A 19,348-nucleotide genomic window follows, 5' to 3' on the forward strand; every position below is an offset into this window, starting at 1 on the left:
GGGCCGGAGCGGGGCCGTGACGCCAAGCGGCCACGCGGGGGCAGCCGCTGCCCGGACACGTGCAAATGGCGGCGGCGTGACGGCGGGCGGGGGCGGGCGGTCCGCCCTGCCGCAGGGGGCGCTGCCGCCGCCCGGTGCGGTGCCCGCGGCGTGGCGGGGCGCGGCGCAGGATGCTGAGCCGCCTGCAGGAGCTGCGCAAGGAGGAGGAGACGCTGCTGCGGGTGAAGGCGGCGCTGCGCGACCAGCTCACCCGCCTCAAGGTCCGCGGGCACCGGCCGGGGCGGGGGCCCAACGCGGGGCGGGGGCGGCCGGGCCCGGCGCGGCGGGAGGCGGGGAGGGGGGGGCGCGGGCTGCGGCGGGGCCGCGCCTGCCTGTTGGCCGGGGCCTAAGGCGCGGTGCGGGTACAGCCTCCGCGAGCACCGGCGGCGCGGGGGTCCGCCACCCCTCCAGGCGCTTAGAAACCGCGCGGCTGCGGCGCTTAGCGGCATGGCTTAGTGGCGGGCTTGGCAGAGCCGGGTTAACGGGTGGGCTCCGTGGTCCCAAAGGTCTGTTCCAGCCTCGGTGACTGCGCCCAGCACCGGCGCTGTGAGCCAGCGGCTGCCGCGCTCGGGGGGGCCGTGCCTGCTGCTGAACCCCCGTGGCTTTTCACCTCGGCAAAATACACGCGAAGCTACACACAACTGGGGTGTCCCGTTAAACGCGGCTGGTGCGGGGTCGTCACCGTCCTGCCGTGTATTGAAGCTGGAAAGTGGTGAAACGCGATTTAAAAGCTTTCTGTTATTAAAAAAAATAGATTTTTTAAATATGTAGTACTTGAAATACAATGTCCAAGAAATAAAAGCAAAGGCTTCTGTGTTCCCTTGTTTGCAGGTGGAAGAGCTGGCGCTGCAGTCCATGATGAGGTCCGGGGAGGAGAGCGTAGCAGCCTCGTCGTCTGCTGCGGAGGAGACACAAACGGTAAGAGCAGCCCTTGCCGGGGGAAGGCGAGGCACTGGCCTGCCCTGCGCCGGGGAGAGCCAGCGCTGTGAGCAGCTGCAGGTGCTGCTGTGGGTGGTTTGCATTTAGAGTTCTTCACACTGACTGTCTTTATGCTGCTTGTGAACTGAAAAGCTCAGCTGCAAAACCTGTCTGGTTTGGTGCTGGTTTATGTTTCAAGGCTTTTGCCTTTTCCCATTCCTGAAAGCAGCCTGTTGTTTCCAGGGAGGTGGAGAAAAGCCTCCTTTCTGCTGGCGTAGCTTCAGTTTGCCGCTCATTAAGTGTTGTGCCGATACTCTTCAAGTGTTTAAACCAACCAATGGTGGAGGCACAGCTTCCATCTGAACTTACAAAATGTATGGCCAGCCTGAACTAGGCGAAGCTCTTCTGTGAACCGGTGCTTGTCAGTGTGATGGGCTCTTGCAGTCAGGCAGCAGTTCTAGCAATGAGGTTCTAAACGACCCTGTGACTGTGCAGTTTTAATAGCAATTGGAGAAGCATTCAGTATCGCTGCTCGTTTTGATAATTTGCAAGATAAACTTTTTTATTGCAACAGACTCTTGGGCAGATGGACAATGAGGCTGCTATCAATCAAACTGAATTACACCTAAGTCTTAAACATCATGAAGAGGAGGAGGAGGAAGAGGAGGAGGAATCAGATTCTTGAGAGAAGGAAAAAGGAGAGAAGGTTTTTAATACAGACTCAGGAATTTCTTCATCAACTGTAAAATCACAAACAGATTTTTGTTTTGTCCGGTGTACGAACAGTGTGATATGCCAGGCTCTTGGAGCCGAGGGAGGTTACTCTTGAACACATGAATGTCACAAGCTTGGCACATCTTGGCTTACATGTTAAAAGAAGGAAAATTTGCTGCACAAATACGTAGCATATAATCTGTTCCACATTTACAATCTAATGTAGCTTACCAAGTCTTTTATATGTGGATGGGAGAAGCTGTTAATCAAGTCTGACTAATTTAACATGTACGCTAAAAGCAATAATTTGTCTGTTCTTATTTGCTGATGCTGACAAATAAAACCAGGCCGTGGAGGCTGGTTTCTTGAATCAATGATTATATTATAACCTCATTTGCCTGAACTGGGAATTTTAAGATACACGGTGAGAAAAGATGTGTCCAGGATTGACTCCAGGCATTCAGCTGCTCTGTTCTCTGTTACGTGGAAGACTGGACTCGTGATGGAGAGGTAGGTGTTCCTACACGGGAGAAGCAGGTCCTGCACCGTCAAGCCAACTGTGATTGCAGTAATGAGGTGGCCTCTCTTCCTACCTACTGGTGCTCTTTACTCTCAGCCTGACTGTAGTAGTGAAGGGTTTTCTACTTTTGCTCTTTCCCTGTAGCAGCCACCTAGCCTTTTACTTGTCCACAAATCGTACAGTTAAGTTCTGTGTTACTTGTAATACAGAACTAATATTTTTAAATCAGTGTTATTTTCTTTTTTCCTCAAAGTAATTTCAGAAATCTACCTTCTGCTTTCAAAGTATCATCAAGGAGGACTAGCGGTAGTTTAGGAACTTAGCTATAAAATGGAAAGTGATGTGAAGTCTCCTCTGTGATTTCTTCAGTGGTTAGGTGATGAGCCAGTGCTCCTCTTACCGACAGAGAATACCTTCTTTCATCGCGCAGAGTACAGACACCATGTGGTGCAGGGGGTTATTTTATCAGTTCTTAAAGACTTTTTTTTTTTAAAAAAAAAAAGCACAGAAACCTAAACTGTTAAGCCAATAAAAAGCGAACAATAAAAGTAATATTCTAACTCAGCCACTTTGTCAGCTGCCTTACCAGTATCTAAAGGTGCTGTTGCTGTCTCTGGCATCACTCAGAGAAAATAAAAGCAAACTTCAGAAGAGTGTTAGTATTCCAAGAACAGGAAAGGAATGTTGAAAAGCATCAGGCACGGTGGGTGTGATCAGACTTGGATTCAACTTGCAGTGAGCACCTGCCATTGTCTGAGGAGAGATTGTTTATTTGGCTCGGATTCGGTTTGCAGCGATAGAAACTGAATGTAGCTTGATCCTGTACTAAAGACTAATTGTTCTTTGACAATCCTGCGCGTCTTAAAGGAGCTTAGAGCATGAGTGCAAAAGATGTAGCAAAGCTTTCACAAGACTGACAGGTAGTAAAAAAACCCTCCAAAAGTCCAAGGTGAAAATGTTACAGCTTCAAGCATGAAATAATTCTTTGACAGCATGTGTGCGAAGAGCTGGTTTGAAGGAGCTCAGCAGCCAGGCTCTCCATCCTTCACACGTTTCAGCTCCAAAGGCTAAATTTGACTGTTGAAAAACATTACTTGTCCCTAGCAGGGTCCAGAGTAGTTTTCATGGATATACCTCCTGCTGCCTTCTGTGAATGAGTCTTTTGGATTAAAACAGACCAGTTCTATTGCACATTGGAATAAAGTACTTTTCCTGGTGTCCTACTACGTATAACTGCGTAACAGCGCTTGCAGCGTTCCAGTTAACTGCCATCTGTGTAACAGACCAGTAAAATGGGAGTTAAATCTCTGAAAGCATATTTTTCACATACTGCATATTTCTTTGACAGAGTAGTAAAAAGTACTGGTGTAGTTCTTCTGTGTGTTAGTGTAATTCACATATAAAACCCAGGACAGATTTTAAATCAAGCACTGTACAGCTGTGTCACTACCACCACCAGTCACATTCAAGTGAGGAGGAGCTGAAGCAAACCTTGGATGTGTCAATGAGTCATTTCCTCTGTTGATGGGTTGAGGGCTACTCTATCCCTCTCTGCTACTCGATACAGTAAGGCCCAGTGGAAGTTCACATCTAGACTGATGGCGATTCCTTTTAGGAAAGAACTTCAGCCATTTCCTTGTCTGAAACATCCTTTCAAGGAGCTGAACTTTTTATAGAGTGGCTCAGCAAGGCTGTTACGGGAGCAGGGCATTGTGCTGAGGACACAGCTGCGCCTGCCTCTCCCCAGTCCGTTGCTCATAGCTGTTGCTGTACTGCTGCTGACAGTCTTCTGAAAAAAAAATAAGCTGAAGAAATGAGCGCAGTACAAACACCCGTGGTTAATGAGATGCAGGCAAGCAGGCCGTTCCCTGGCTGGGCAGATCACACCATTCCCATGTTCTATGCCACAGTGCTGGCTTGCCCCAGGGAAATGCCTGTCACACCCCACGTGGGGGTTCCAGCACCGCACTGAGCATCAAGTGCTGCTGTACCAGTTGTACAGAACAGAACCTCTGCGGTCTGGCTTCCCTCTGACAGCCCACAGACACCCACTGCGCCAGGTATGAACACACTGAATGGCGACCGCCTCAAGCCCCATCTCACACTGTCATTTTACACACACAATCTTGTACCTCTGGGAATGGGGGATGTTGCACGGCTGTGGAAAAAGACACAAAAGGGTGTGTAATGCAGCAATGACTTTGGACTAAGGCTTTGGTGAAGTTTTCCAGTTCTAAAAAAAGGCTTTGGCAAGTTACATGATAATATATTTATTAAGAGAACCCATTGCTAAACATCCGAGAGAATAAAACAATAGAGAATCTTCATACACTTTAGACACCAAACACAGTTGTCATGAAACTTTAGGTTAAAAGAAAGCAAACTGCCTGGATCTTTGTCTCGATTCCGTAGGACACTTCCAAGAACTAACTTTTAAAAATCAATTAGAAAGACATACATCACTAAATCCAAGTATGATGATATGTTTTAAAAATAAATATAGAAATATGAACAAGTCTACAATTAGAATATTGCCCTGTACATTCCAAGAAATGCAGAGCTCTTTTCTTCTTTACTTAGAAAGAGAGATCTCTAACAACAGCAAAACTGGAACCATTTAGGCCTAACTTTCAGATACAGTTTGGCAGCAGCAGAAGCATGCTCGACAGATACAGTTTTAGAGCATCCCTAACCCTTTCTGCGTAGGAGATCAGGTAAGCATGATTGAAGTACCAACGATTTACAAAGAATCTCGATAAAGTTCAAACAAGCTGGGGGTAAACACCCCCAGTGATATTTTCATTAAGAAAGAATATCCATAATCACTTAAAATCAGCAAGCACTGTAACTTAAACATCTTACATTTTTGGTCAGTAAACGCAGGTAATCCAATACAATACCAATTAGTTTATGACAAAATTTAAAACCATTTGGCACATGCTATAAAGACATTCTTCCTTAAGAGGTGAAATACATGTTTGAACAGGTACAAGCTGAGGAAATAGGACCAAAATAGCATTGTTGTTAACAGATGTACAGTACAGGATTTGCTCTTCCATATTCAGACTCCAGCAGCATGCGTGGGTGTACTCGGTTGGTTAAGGCCTATGGTTGAACAAAGCCACCCCGCAAAATCCACCTCCTCCGCTTCAGATCTCTTAATGAAAGCGTGAATCTGAGCAGAGGAGAACAACAGTATTAGTCAAGCACTCAATCTGTTAAATAATTATGTGGAAGAACATGAAATACAGTAAGTCCAGTTCACTTTCGGTATTCAAGCCAGCTATAACATCTGGCAAACCACATGAAGTGCCCAGTAGAGCTTTTCTGCAGGATTCCAGCAATAACATAACGTAACAGCATAAGAAATGTACACATCGCAAAGTATTCCAGAGGAATACTGCCTACACAGTGCCTATTGCAGAATACTCACACCGCAGTATGCGATAAGGATGTGACTCAGCCACCTAAGGTAATACTCTGGAAAATGTTTGCCTGTGCACAGAAAAGCTTTTTGTCATACAAGTCTGATTGCATTTTGCACCCATATTGTACGGCAGGGTCAGGGCAGGGCAAACTTGATTTTCTGCAGTAAAACTTAAGCCTTAGCATTACACTTAAGGCTGTGAAAAGATCCACTGAAACAGATAAGGTCATTTCATGCAGAAAAGATGCAGGATTTGTTTGTGTCTAGTAGTTCTAAAGATTTTGCAAGACAAAGCTGATGAGAAAAAGGCAAATAGCATTTCACAATGGATAATAAAAATGTATTTAACTAGTCCATAAGGTATGGCGAATTTTCTTCTTCCATCCTCCTAGAAGTAGTAATCTATATACTTTATTATTGGCTAATAAACTCAAGAAAGAATTATTTTGCTAATTAATTTAACAGCATTAGGTCATATACTCACTGTAATTACCAAATGGCAGACTCCAACCCACCACTTTTCATCTCCTTGACAGCCCCTGTTCTAGGAGTGTGTGGAAGCCTGCAGCCCCTCCTCAAACGGTTTGAGCTGCTTGTGTCAATGACCACAAATGACACCAGGCCATATGCTCCGATCCTGATCTCAGGTCAGCTGAGGAACCCACCCTGCATGCAAGAGTGCTCTTAGTTCAAGTTATGAGCTTTCACTTACCATCAGCTGCTTCAAATCAGCTCTCTCAGCAGGATTTTTAATTAAACTGGGAAAACAGAAAGTGTTACACAAGTTACACGCTATTATCTTTCAAAGTTGTCTCATGCTGGTGTACTGCCCTGTCCTGAAGCAGCTACCACTCTAGATAAAAGCAGCAGGTAACGTAGTGCCTCGCACACACGGATTGGGGTCTGTACGCAGTCCCCCCCTGTAGGTTTCACAGGTATGGCTAGAGGTATGAAATCCTGAGTTGTCCAGTACTGGTCGGTGGGGCAGGAAGGAAGGTCTACAACAAACTGCAGAGATCCAATTCCTATTTAAACAAAAACTCAACCATATGAACTACTTTACTCCTCAAGTTTCTTTTACTCAAGTCTTCTCAAGCTCAGTATCAAGCACAGATATTGTGTAACTGTTATTCCTTTTGGAAACAGTAAATACACATACATAGCTTTTAATATATAAACTAACATTTCAAACTGCAATGAACTGCCTCCCTCAGCACTGGATAAACTGGTTCAGTGCTGGTACCACTGAAGTACAACTGGAAAAGTACACAGATGGGAGAACGACTGCTGTGATAAAGATGTTAGTTCAGGGAAGGACTGGGAAAGAACACACATCTGGATCCTGTAAGACTTCTGCATCATATGGGACAGTCGCTGCAAAGGTTAACCTTAGAAGTAAGGATTCTGCTTTAGAAATGTGCTGTATGATCAGGGTCCCCAAGTACTACGGGGCCTTCAATACTGAGGAAGTACTCCAAATTGCACAGAAGCAGACATTGCATCTTAAAAAAAGCGGAACATCTCTCAGCTTTGGGATTCTCTTTGGATGTATATGCTGTCAAGCTGGTGCCTGTAAAATGAGCTTTAGTCACATCAACAGTCACAGAAAGAGGATTATGCTAATTGAAATGACTTTCCATTTGCCATGGCCTACAAGCAGGGACTCCCACTGATTGATATTGATAAAGTAATGCAGCAGGGCTGATCCCAAATGTGCCCTTCACAACTTAGCCATAGAGAAAATACTCACCATTTGTTAACAAAATCTTGAAATTCAGAGCCAAACACACCATTGGGCAGTTTTGGAGGTGGCTAAAATTAAAAAAAAAAACAAACACAAAACACAGCAGTCATTCAGCATAACTAATACATGATGATGCACAACCTACCCAGAGATCTACCAATAATATGTCCTACATCTGGGTAAAGCTGCGAAGCCCTACGCTACCCAGGCCGCCTTTTAAAGCTGAGCTCTGAAACAGAAGTCAGGCAGGCTTCAGCCTCCATACTTACGAATAAAGGACATGCTGTCACAGGATTTATAAAAGTAAAGATGCTGAGTTTATTACTGACTAATTTGGGTTATTAGTCTCACAGCTGGTGGAGTTTAGGTGTTTCAGTAACAAATCAGACCAGAGCTAGTTTCTACCGTTTTTGTTGGGTTTTGTATGTGGTGGGGTTTTTTTCCATAAACACACCTGAACAGGGTTAACAGCCTTGAGCTGTCATTAAAGAAGGCTCAGAGCAGCTGGCAGTGATTAGCACTGTTATTCTCTTTGCTACTAATCTCAGGTTTGGGATCGGGAAGATGCCCTGCACATCATTAGCTTCATAATCCTTTTGATCTAAATATGCTGTCCCAGGGAATGAGTTTGTTCAGGTTCTGAATTGAAAAATAATTCTGATGAAGACAGGAAAGATACTGTGTAGAACTGTGTATTACTGTCTTCTGCTCCATGACATTTGCTATATGGTCAAGAGTTAACTTTTCATGCTTACACCATGGGTCCTGCAAGCACTTACACACCAGTTACTTGTATGTACAGAGTTGAGATGTGGCCTGCTTTCCGTTACCCCTGCGGTACAGGCTTTGTTGGATGCAGCAGTTCATGCTGAATATTGCTTGCCCTACAGTAAAGGCTACAGAAGATAATCGTGCCAAATTCTCAACTATCACAGCTTTTCATCTTAAACTGCCCCCCCCAGGGACGCTCCAAACACGGGACCATAATATTTTAAGTAATCCAATGCTAACTCTATTAAATATATATCAAAACAGGTTTGTAATGTGAGAGGAGAATTGTGCAAGGAAATGAAGCAATTTATCAGTACATGTACAGTAGCATAAGCAACATTATTTGCAGTGACCTGCACACCAACTGTGCTTTTTAACTAGGTGCATCAGACTTTATAATTCATTCACCTGGAACAATGTTATCCAGCTGTTACAAACCACAGCTAACATAAGCATGCTTCCCCCTGCCCCCGCAAAGGACAGAAGCAGGGAAGTCACATCAATTTCAGTAGCACTTGTGAAAATACTGGAAACAGACTGGTATTTTAGAATTGATAGTCTTTGTTAACTAGCCTTGCAGCTTAACTATTTGAAAAATACAGTATTATCACTTAGGCTGTTCATAAGACTAAAACAAGTTAAAAAAAAAAGTTTTGTATATGCTTGACCATACTGTTTGCTATTGAGTTGCCTAACAGGTTGCATGATGCAGGCTGGACAAATGCATATAAACCTACTTAACTGACGCAGAACAATGAACTAGATTTTTCCTGGATGTAATTTAAAATCAAGCCAACACAAATAACAAGGATGTCTCTCTCACACTGCAGCAATAAAAAGAGCAGAAGACCTGGCTTATCCTAACACTAACCCCATAGCCCCTCAATTCTGGGATACTTAAAAATATACAATTGTATTAGTACAAGTGCAAATCGCCAATTACCTCATTGACGATGTAATCAAGAAGTTCAAAGATTGCCATTGGGGGTCTGCTGTCTGGTCCATAGGCTAAGAAGAAATTGTAGAAGTGAAAAAATACAGCGTTACTCTCCTTCCATGGTAGGGGTGTTTTAGGAAGCTAAGTCAGATACTCACTCTATTCCTACATGGCATCCAGTAAATTTACAGGGGAAAAAAGGAACAGCAACAGGGAAAGACTTTAATGCAAGACGACATCGTTTCCAGGTCTGATCCAAACCATAACCTTCACTAGGAATCATCCTACTGTACTTTGATCAGCACTGCATCTTAAGAGACATGAACCATTACAATAGACTGGGATCTTAATGGTGCTCGCGAACACTCAGTTATTAACTAAAGGATCTCTGGTCCTTGACCGTCAGGTACCTCCTCATAGTGAGACTGAGCCAGGTGCCCAATACAATCCTGATTTTTTTCTTTTTTAAAGTTTAAAGCCACACTGCAGACCAGTACTGGGTAAGGAAGACCTTTAACCTGACAAAGGAGGGTACTGGAAAAGAGTTGTTGTAACTTACAGCTCACTGGTCGACCAGGAGTTCTTTGCCTGGGCGAGGTCTCTGTGACTGGAGAATCTCCCTCCACTGGGCAGCCAAACATTAACTCAAGCTCCTTCGAGTCAGGAGGAGGAATCGGGTATCTGCCAATAGCCATTTCTACCAGTGACAACCCCATACTCCATATATCCGATTGCACTGAATAATGAGTTCCCTGTAGTCTTTCCGGCTACAAAATAATAATATAAAACAAATGGGAGGAGAGACAGTATTGTAACAAGAAAGCAAAAGACTGCATTCGGCAACAGCCTAGATAAAATGAAGGATGAAACCCCAAATTGTTAGCGTAACATTCCAGTGACTTATTGATCTTTTTCTTTAAAATATATCATCTGGAGTTCCAAAAGTTCCACAAACACTGCATACCACCACTGCAAATTACTTTGAGACTTTTTAAAACTGATGCTATTATGTTGATGTTTTATTTCTTTAGCATAATATCTAAATGTTACAACTATTAATGATGGGATAATTAAAAAGCAAAAAAGCAAAACTAGTATGGGCAACTAAAGATTCACCTGGTTTCTCTGAGAAGCTGTTCTTGGTTTTCTGCTGTGGGAAGGAGAGGGAAAGTAACTTTATTGATTTTATATGGGTCTAAAAGTGACCCAGTACTCTAGTAATAATCTTGTGGTTTGTGACACTTTCCAGCCAATACCGTTCGCATAGCTCCCTATAGCAGAAATGCATCGATGCAAGGACTATTATATGCATGCATACTGCCATTTTAGATCCATAAACAAGTAATTTCTAAACAAACTGTTGAGCTCTATAATCCAGCAAAATAATAATGAAACATAACATACAAATTGAATGATAAAGCATTATGTAGGGCACAGACCTTTCCTGGAGGTATAATTATTGAAAAATATATGTACCAGATAGGAAGATAAACATGTGTTCTGCCAGCTTAATCGCTTGCACATTCTGGCCTGACAAACAAAAAGGCAACAGGCTTAAATTTTTTTCTCAGAAAAAAAACCAAAACTGAAAAGGAACAAACAAATTCTAGATAGATAATAAGCACATGCTGATGTAAGTATCACTAAAACTTATGCAGGTAAGAGACAGCTAGAAGTATATTCTGTATCCTCTTTAGGAGACTTGAACACTGGAAAGATATTCAGGTATGGGTTTGGTTTTTTTTTTGGTCAGCTGAATCATGATTAAAACCATATGTGGATATTCCAATCACATTGTTCCACAGATACTCAGTTTTGGTCAACACAACCATTTTCTGTTTCTGCCTAAAATATAACACATAAGATTAGTCCTTAACTAACTCCTTTGGCTTAGTTTTTGCTCTTGCTTTATCAGTCCTACACTGAGTACTGAATGGTTTCTGCAATACATTTTTTAATACATCAATCTACATCATCCTTGAATCTGTTCTAAGGCTTCTCAAAGAAAACACTAACTTTGCTTTTCTGTTCTCTTTTAAAAGATCAAGCTCATATTTTACCAAAATGATGGAGATTCTTGCCAAACTATATGTGTACATGTATGTAATTTGAAACTTGCAGAACGTAAGAATACAGCATTACTGTAAAGCCTCTTCCCTCTGCCATAATGGGTGATAGTGTTGTTACATTAATTTTTTAACAATTACCGAGATTATATTTGAGCTTTCTTCAGTGTCCCACCTCAACTAGTTCCAAAGCCATCTGGATAAACTACACAATTGCTGAACAATGGATAAAGATACCCAAAACCAAAGACACACAATACATTTTCATAAATATAAGTGTAAAGGAAGAAGTGAGTGGATGAGAAAAAGCAGAACACACACACAGAGTACTAGTTACACAAAAATATTTTAAATCTAGAAAACACGTTCAAGTTAAATGTTGATTGTACACACCTTCAGATGGTAGCACAGGATGTTGTTCGGCACGTAACAATCCTATAGCTGTTATTTGAAAAAAAATGCTAAGGGACATACTACAAGAACAGGTATTTGAGACACTATCAAAAAGAATAAAGTCTCCATCGTGGCTTGGTCTGTGACATATGATGACAGAGAGCAAAACTAAATCTCAGTCTGTAAAAACAATGAATTGAAAATGGAAGGTAGAAAGCACTTTGCTCTCATTCCTTCTACTAGAAGAAAAAGGGAAAGCCAGCTGGATGTCAAGGGCCTAAAAGAGATGGAGCTGTGATTTTTTTGCTAAATAACAGCAGCCCCTAGATGTATGTGGGAACATAAGCCACAGTTTTACTTCAAGTATCTCACCAATATTAAATGACAAAAAGAAGAGATGTTGAAATGTAGGTCCCATGCTGAGCAGAAGCAGCATTATTATGCTTTTCTCCTTTAAAGTTTAAGCCCACACGGTTTCAATCAGAGCAGAACCTCTGAACACTCTGATTGCACAAGTTAATTGGCTGTATGCTGAACAAGGCGTGCAGTTTAGAATAAGAGACCTGTTATTCCATTAACTCTGACTTTCACATAATGCGTAGTTCACCTGAGGAGCAAGTTTCAAGGTATTCCTCCTATACAGGAATAAAGAACACCCTGTAAACAGTCTCAGATTAGCTGCTGTGGCCTTGTCCACACTAGCCACTCCCATGCTTTCTCTTCTTGCTGCAGCTGTGTTGGATCCCAGGGAGAGACACAACAGGATCGCTAGTGAGGCAGCAGCTTGCCTACGTAAGTGACTGCAGCAAAATGCTGAAGTGGAAGGAGAACCACACTTCACAAGGAAAGCAAGCTAAAAATACTTGGCTTTTTTGCAGACACATGTACACAAACCCCAAATGCATTAACCGATTTGATTCTGCAGTGTAGACACAACTGCATCTCTCTCGTAATGTTATAAAATATTCCACACGTTGCTTGTCTTTTCTTTCAACGGTTCCTTACCCCCACGCACAATCTGATATGACACTGGAATATTCCTGGAATGCCGGAAGCACTTGACTATGACAGCAGTAGTAACGGCAATAGTTGGTTTCTTGTTTGATTACTGGAAATGTGATAACTCTACCATAATGTATAGTAAACTCAAAGCTATAAAATCTGTACTTACAGACATGTAGGAGCGTGTGCCAACAAACGAGTTTGCCATAGAATCTATCAGTTGTCCACTGACACCAAAATCACAAAGCTTGATTTCACCTCTAGAGTTTACCAAAATGTTAGATGGTTTAACATCTGGAAAAAAATGAATGGATGATATATATTTATAATAGAAAAAATGGGAAGTTTGACAATGAAAGTAACATGAAAGGTGAGAATTACCATGTGTCTCCCTTTGTTTCCCTTCTAACTACGGCACAATTCTATCCCTTCTCTGGGAATACTCAGAGAAGAGATTTGGTTCCCTACCCAGGTCCATTTCACAGGCTCTCTATTTAACTACAGATAAATAAAAATAAATTTATTAAGTTAAAAGTGCAAAAAGCCTGTTAGTTTTAAGTTTTGATTTCATCCTGTTTCTTGGCTTTCAAATATTATGGCTTGGGCATCTACACCCTCTTTGCAGTGACTAACATTTGAGATAAATCTGAAAGCGTATGTCAGCATAACTCCTCTTTAATGATGTTCTTTTGCCTAGAAATGATCAGTAAAGAGGCCCTACACATTTATTTTTAAAAGGTCAATGAACTACAGCAGCCACATAATCAGCCCTAACTTAGTCTTCATATATATATACAAAGCATAAATCATCCTTTAGCAAAACATTGAGTGTGTGTTCTTGCTGTCCTGGGTTTTGCTTGTTTGCGTTTTTTTGGGGTTGTTGGGGTTTGAGAGTTTTTTTGGGGGGTGGGGGCAGTGAGTGATCTTGGTTTTGTTTGTTTGTTGTTGTTTAAAGCTCTGAAAAAATAATCATCTTATTATTGAAATTCTGCAGTTAATATACTTAGAGATTTTTACCTGTGATAGAACCCCCTCATGATTTTGAATTCATCACTTTTTCTAAATGGAAATTTAAGAAGGGTCACTGGTAGCTAAGCAACTAATAACAGCTCTTTGTGAATGCAAAGGTACAGAGAACAGTTGTTTAGTATTTCTTTTATAGCTGGAAGAAGTTTGGGGTTCTTTTAAATACAGCTTGTGGCTTAGCTGGTCATTACCAATGCATTATTGAGATAATTAATCAACAGCTCACATTTGCAAATTAATGCTACAGAAAAAAGGATACTATAAATCGGTTTTGAAGAAAGGTCAGTTCAGCCTATTAGAATTTCACTTTAGACTCTGCTGTTTGAGAGCAGAGCCAGAAGTCTGTAGCCTGTAGCGTATTTTCATTTGCTTTTTAGTTTTTAATACTTCATTTCAGCAGCTGAGGAGCTGACCTTAGTTTGTGATGTCAACAGGATGTCCCTGGAAAGATGATACTAATGTGACTCCTCATCACTGGAAAAAGATCTCCATGCAGAAAGCTATGCCTCACTGAACAAGATCCGTGGAGATTGGAAACAAAGACAAAACTGTATTTCAGCTGTTCCTCCCCCAGCCCCCTTTTAAAGAACAAAACAAAGCTGGACTGAAGTTACCTACTTTGAGAAACTGCAGCTGCATTTTCTGGTTCCTGACATCACCTCTCTAGGTAACTGAAACTGCCCAGGCACACTGGAAACAGGGGTTTTTCGTGATTATCTGTTCATATACAAGGTCTTCGAGTCTACAGCTTGTCCACTTCGCTTGGAGCAATCATCAGCCCACAGAAAATCCACACAGTGATCTAACACAAACGACTCCCTGGCCCTTAACGCTGAAGAATTCATGCCTGCGTACATCTTCTACCACAAAGAAAATCCTAGCTGCTTTTGCAAGCGGAATCTCACGGAGGGGTAAGAATATGGGCACATATTTTACACATACCCTTAACTGCCCATCCCTAGGAAAGTAACTGGCTTACAAACACTGCTCTGCTCAACAGACTTCCCTCCTGTGCGAGCAGCAGAGGTACTGGGCAGTCTGTGGAGCTGTTTACTAGGCAGGAAACAGAACGTTACGTACTGGTTAACTCAAAATAGGTCCTCAGTGAAGGGATGTTTTGGAGGCCTTCTGAGCATGCAGCTGAACCTTCTGCAAGTTTTGACTACTTGTAGAGACTTCATGACAAGTACAGTTCACAACAAAAAGGAAGAATCCAGTCCAGAAGTTTGATTTCCCAGTTTAAAATCTTAGCGGGGGCTGGGGGGGTGTGTGTGGGGGGAAGCCAAAACCAGAAAACAAGCAGATGGTGCAGTGAAGCAGTCAGCAGGGATTAGAGATTCCCAGCTACACAGGAACCTGCGCCTGAAGTTCTGTGTAAAAGCAAGGTGGAAAGAATGAGGTTTGCAAAACACACTGGAAGCACTGCACAGCCTGAACAAATTATTAGATACGGCCTCTAGATTTGTACTGCTTATCTATGCACATCTACTAGTTCTCAACTGAGAACAAAGACATAAATCTTTGCTTATCTCTACAGCTCATGAATACTTCAAGTTCACAATTAAATGGCAAAAAAATAAGGTTAGCATTCCACTGTCAGTGAACCAAACGACATTTCTCTTTATAAGCATCTTATGTACTCTAGAATCCACCTGGTCTTTTGAAGATTTAACTTTTACCTTCAGTGTTTCTACAGCTGATAATCCCACACTGTACCTTTCTTACAATAGCACAGCAAATCATGACTCCTTACTGGAGTTTTATATAAACTTGCCTTTCCCTCTCCATTTTCAGTTTCCTCTCAAGGTGCCCACTGCAATCAGAGCGTGATGTTTAGAAGGCTGCTGTCTTTCCACACCTCTAAATGTAGCACATTATGCAACTCCAGAGTGTCTGAGCACTTAAGCAGTTCCTCTGGAAACCAGGGATTTTTATTACCAAATGGAATAGGGATGCCAAGGCATCCTTCAAAACGTATGCTGTAACTTGCAAGAAACTGACAAATCTAGAAAGGAAAACCAAGTGTGCCAGGTAAGTATTTAAGTGTTAAGTAAAGTGAAAGGACATTTCATGTATCATCCCAGACAACCCAGAAACACGAGCAGTGTAATTCTAGAGAAGTCCTTAGCCGGTCCAGAGGGATGGATACATGACCCTAAAAAGGGAGCTAATTAATACAAAGAAGTTCCCAGGATTTACAGGATGCCCTGTAATCTCTGTAAGAGGCACGCCTCCTCTGCTGAGCCCTGCTCGCCCCCACAGGCACAAACCTAGCTCATTCTGAAAGAAAGGTGGCCCTGGACTTCATCGTAACACCATCAGGAAGAATTTCTTTTTGTACAAAAGTTACTGGCTAGCCAGACACTTGAGAACATATTTGTCTTGCAGCACATTATCGGAATCTTCCAACCAATTTCAATTCCCCTAAACCAGGATCTCCTAAGAATACTCCAGGAATTAACACACTAGAACAGACCACTGACAGCATCCCTGCTGCAGGGTACCTCCTGCCCTGGAGTTGCAGGCTGCAGCTGGAATTCAGAAACCTTACAAAGCGCTTCCTGTGCGAGACTAGGATTTCCAGAGGAAATCCCACTCCAGACTGTGCACGAAACCAACTAAAATCATGTTCTGATTAACTTTGAGGAGTTTTATTCAACCAGAGACAAAATACAGCAAAAAAGTTTGTGTCTTAACTTGCAGGACTATACTTTATAATTAGTTACAGGACATTTCTTTCCTTATTTAGTGCCTTCTGGTATTAACCACAAAGGTAAATAGGACCAAAGTAGCAGCATTTTCAATGACTTTCCCTGATACAAATATCTTTCACAGAATATGTAAAAATATCTACCACAGTCATGCTCCTTGCCCCTTCCTTTTCTATGCTTGCTTTGTATCCCACCAGTTTGTTTTCCAGAAGTTTTGCAATTTCTATCATGTCTTTTCTGGGAGGACCAAAACAAAGCGTGGCGGTCCAGATGAGCTAATGGTCTGTAAAACCACCGTATTTTCCATTCCTTCCTTAAAAAGCCCTAATGACTCCTTCCTTGAGCTGTCCAATGACAAGTAATGACATCAACTACACCAACATACAGAACTTCACAACTCTCTATTCAAAGAGGATACTCAATCTCTGATCTTAAAAAATAGTACTTTGATGAAGTTGCATAGCCTAAGAAAATTAGGTTGTCTTAAACTGCTCTGCGTGCACTTAGCCTATTGAACAGTTCATTGCAACACTAAGAGCTAGAGAAACAAAGCATTACCTGAAGCTCCTGACAACTTGATTTAAACTGATTTTTCTTCCCCAGGTTTATATACAGTGCAAAAAAAGCAGTGACACGAACACTTCAGTTAAAATCTACATTAATGGGTGAGACTAGTCCAGGAACCAAAAACCAAGATGGGTACCTATGTGTTTCAAAGTAGGGATCCCATACACAGATTCCTGCCCCTGCGCAAGTCTTATATTTTGTAGCATTACATTGCATCAAAAAAAAATAATCCCCAACCAAAAATATTGAGAATGGTGTGTTTATTTACTGGGTAGGCAACACAGCTGTTTTCATGCTAAACAGTTCCTTTTTTAAATAAAAGCATATAAACTCAACATTTTGCATCTTACTGTTAGAAGATGTTTTACAGCACCATACTTCTACTTTTCCTGGTAATCTCAAAGGCCAGGTCAGTATTACAAGCTTGCTGGTATTGCCATATCACACACAAGTAACAAAATATAGTAATGGAATAAATTCCTCCCTGAAAATGAGTTACCACGAGCCTTGCTCTCTTTACACCCGAGAAATTTTTTTGGCCTTATGTTGCTATGCACTTATGTTTAGTGAGGACATAATTTGTTTTTAAGTCTCCCACACTCAACACAACACAACCCCAAAAAACCTTTATTAAACCAAGCTCACCAACTGCACACATTTTTCCCCAGCAACAGGATGAGGGGGAACAAAGAGTACATGTTAGATGTTGGTCACACTATGTCAGTGCAGTGCTAGATAATCACCGAGGGCAAACTATAGGGGCTAAAGAAAGTAAACCACAGAAATCTGATTATTATAGCTGTGTCACCACAGTGACGCTGACCCGGTTATACCAGGACAAATGTGCTTGTACTAGTACTATTTATTTCAGCTGGGATTCAAGAAAGAGACAGTCTGGAAAAGCGTTGACTTTGCCAAAAAAAGCTTCACTTACACTACAAGGGTTTTCCTAGTGTAACATATTGCTGTTCTTGTACTACAGACCTGGCTCCATTTTGGCTTCACTAGGCAGCATCCTTAACCCAAGGCCACCTGACTTCAAGAGCTCTTAACACATCAGAAATTTAAAAAAAGCCTAAGTAAAATTATAGCATAGGAAGCTTTTTTTCTTTTTTATTACAAAAAGGCCAAGCATCTAATATACACTGACTTCTCTGTTATTTGGTATCTACAATGGTATTCTTGTATTTTGAAACCACATTTAACGTGCAGGCATGCATTATCTAAGCATGTTCTGACAATGCTAAACCCTACTGGCACCATTTCACTCTACATACTTTTCATGTATTACATTTTTTCCACTTGCCAATCCGTCCTTAATCATGAGTACCACACAACAGTACAGCCAGTAAACAGCTGAGCATCAGCCAACCTCCAGGAGAGAGCTGCACACAGCAGGAGAGCATCTCACTCAAATCTGATGTGCGAGAAGCTGAATCACTGCCCTCCTCAAACATAAGTTGCAACAGTCTAGTGTGACAGCTTACACATGAGGTCCAGCCTACATATGGGAGGTCTATGAATAACACACAAAGGGCAACCTGTAACACAGAAGCCAGCAAATTTGGCTCCATGTGTCAAGAGACATAAATGTTGTTCTGACTGGTTTTCCTTTTAGCTGCTAGCACCAGCCATGACCAATTTCCAAAACATCATTTTAGCTCCCACTTTATCAGACAACACATATTTCAATGTCAGCTTCTGCAAAAAGTATAAAAGTCACGTATTCCTGATGTTGTCAGAGCATACAGCATGAAAGCTGAGCTGAAAAAATGAGAATCACAACTTTTACATGAAACTACACGCTGCAGGACACTTTCAATCCAGTAACATTGGAAGCAACATAGAAGAGGAACCTTTGTTGGTCCATGCAGTTAAAGTATAATCTCTGATGCTGCAAATACTGTGAGTTAAGCTGCACCTAAACAAGATCAGGAGAACTTTATTTTGGATTTATCAGATTTACACGCTGTAGAACTGGAAAAAAATTTGCTGTCTCAGCAGCCAGCTGAATAACAACGCAAAAATGCCAAGTGACCAACATGGGAACAAACCACTGCTATGGCTGAATTGAGAACTACAGAATACAACAGTAACTCTTCCAGTACGCCCTAAACCAATATTACCTCCTTTCCTAAGAGTCTCCTTTATGCAAAGACAAATGACTTCACAACTACCACCAGATATCTTCACAGCCTACTCCAGCCTCCTTTCTCTGGAAAAGAGCTATATTTGATGGTTTAAAAAAAATAAAACAGGACAGAAACATGTAATAAATACAGTCTACTTCAGTCTAAGGTGATCCTACAACAGATTGTATAAGCTAGGATTGCCAATTACTCTTTTTGGTCTGCCCAACAGATGTAAACTCAGACACATATTAGTGTCTGATGAAGATATTTTTATCATATGAAGATTGATCTCATATGGTACAAAACTCACCGAACAGTTGGCATGGTTTATACACATTGCACGATCACCGCAATGAATAGTGCCATTCAAACAGAAACCAT

General features: G+C 41.8%; 2 protein-coding genes across 3 annotated transcripts in view; one reads left to right on the forward strand and one right to left on the reverse strand.

The window, feature by feature from the left end:
• The first annotated feature begins 15 nt into the window (after positions 1-15).
• Positions 16-2,048, forward strand: SNAPC5 (small nuclear RNA activating complex polypeptide 5). 2 transcript variants are annotated; one of them, XM_055717365.1, is made up of 3 exons: positions 16-260; positions 871-957; positions 1,201-1,525. In XM_055717365.1, exons 1-3 carry the CDS (start codon positions 171-173, stop codon positions 1,318-1,320), a joined length of 297 nt encoding a protein of 98 aa, XP_055573340.1. In that variant the 5' UTR covers positions 16-170; the 3' UTR covers positions 1,321-1,525. The 2 variants fall into 2 exon arrangements, with proteins under 2 accessions (XP_055573340.1, XP_055573341.1); XM_055717366.1 differs by lacking the exon at positions 1,201-1,525 and adding an exon at positions 1,532-2,048 and having other exon boundaries at positions 73-260.
• A 2,397-nt stretch (positions 2,049-4,445) lies between these two features.
• The window catches only part of MAP2K1 (mitogen-activated protein kinase kinase 1), a 40,123-nt gene continuing 25,220 nt past the window's right edge, over positions 4,446-19,348 (reverse strand). The window contains exons 6-11 of the mRNA XM_055717363.1: positions 12,701-12,825; positions 9,630-9,837; positions 9,077-9,141; positions 7,369-7,430; positions 6,331-6,376; positions 4,446-5,366 (exon numbers count right to left, since the gene is read on the reverse strand). Of these exons, the coding sequence (XP_055573338.1) occupies positions 5,253-5,366; positions 6,331-6,376; positions 7,369-7,430; positions 9,077-9,141; positions 9,630-9,837; positions 12,701-12,825 (620 nt within the window). The 3' untranslated portion in view covers positions 4,446-5,252. The remainder of the gene's footprint in view (positions 5,367-6,330; positions 6,377-7,368; positions 7,431-9,076; positions 9,142-9,629; positions 9,838-12,700; positions 12,826-19,348) is intronic.

This window comes from Falco cherrug, chromosome 7 (assembly GCF_023634085.1).
Source record: "Falco cherrug isolate bFalChe1 chromosome 7, bFalChe1.pri, whole genome shotgun sequence".
NCBI classification, from domain to species: Eukaryota; Metazoa; Chordata; class Aves; order Falconiformes; family Falconidae; genus Falco; species Falco cherrug.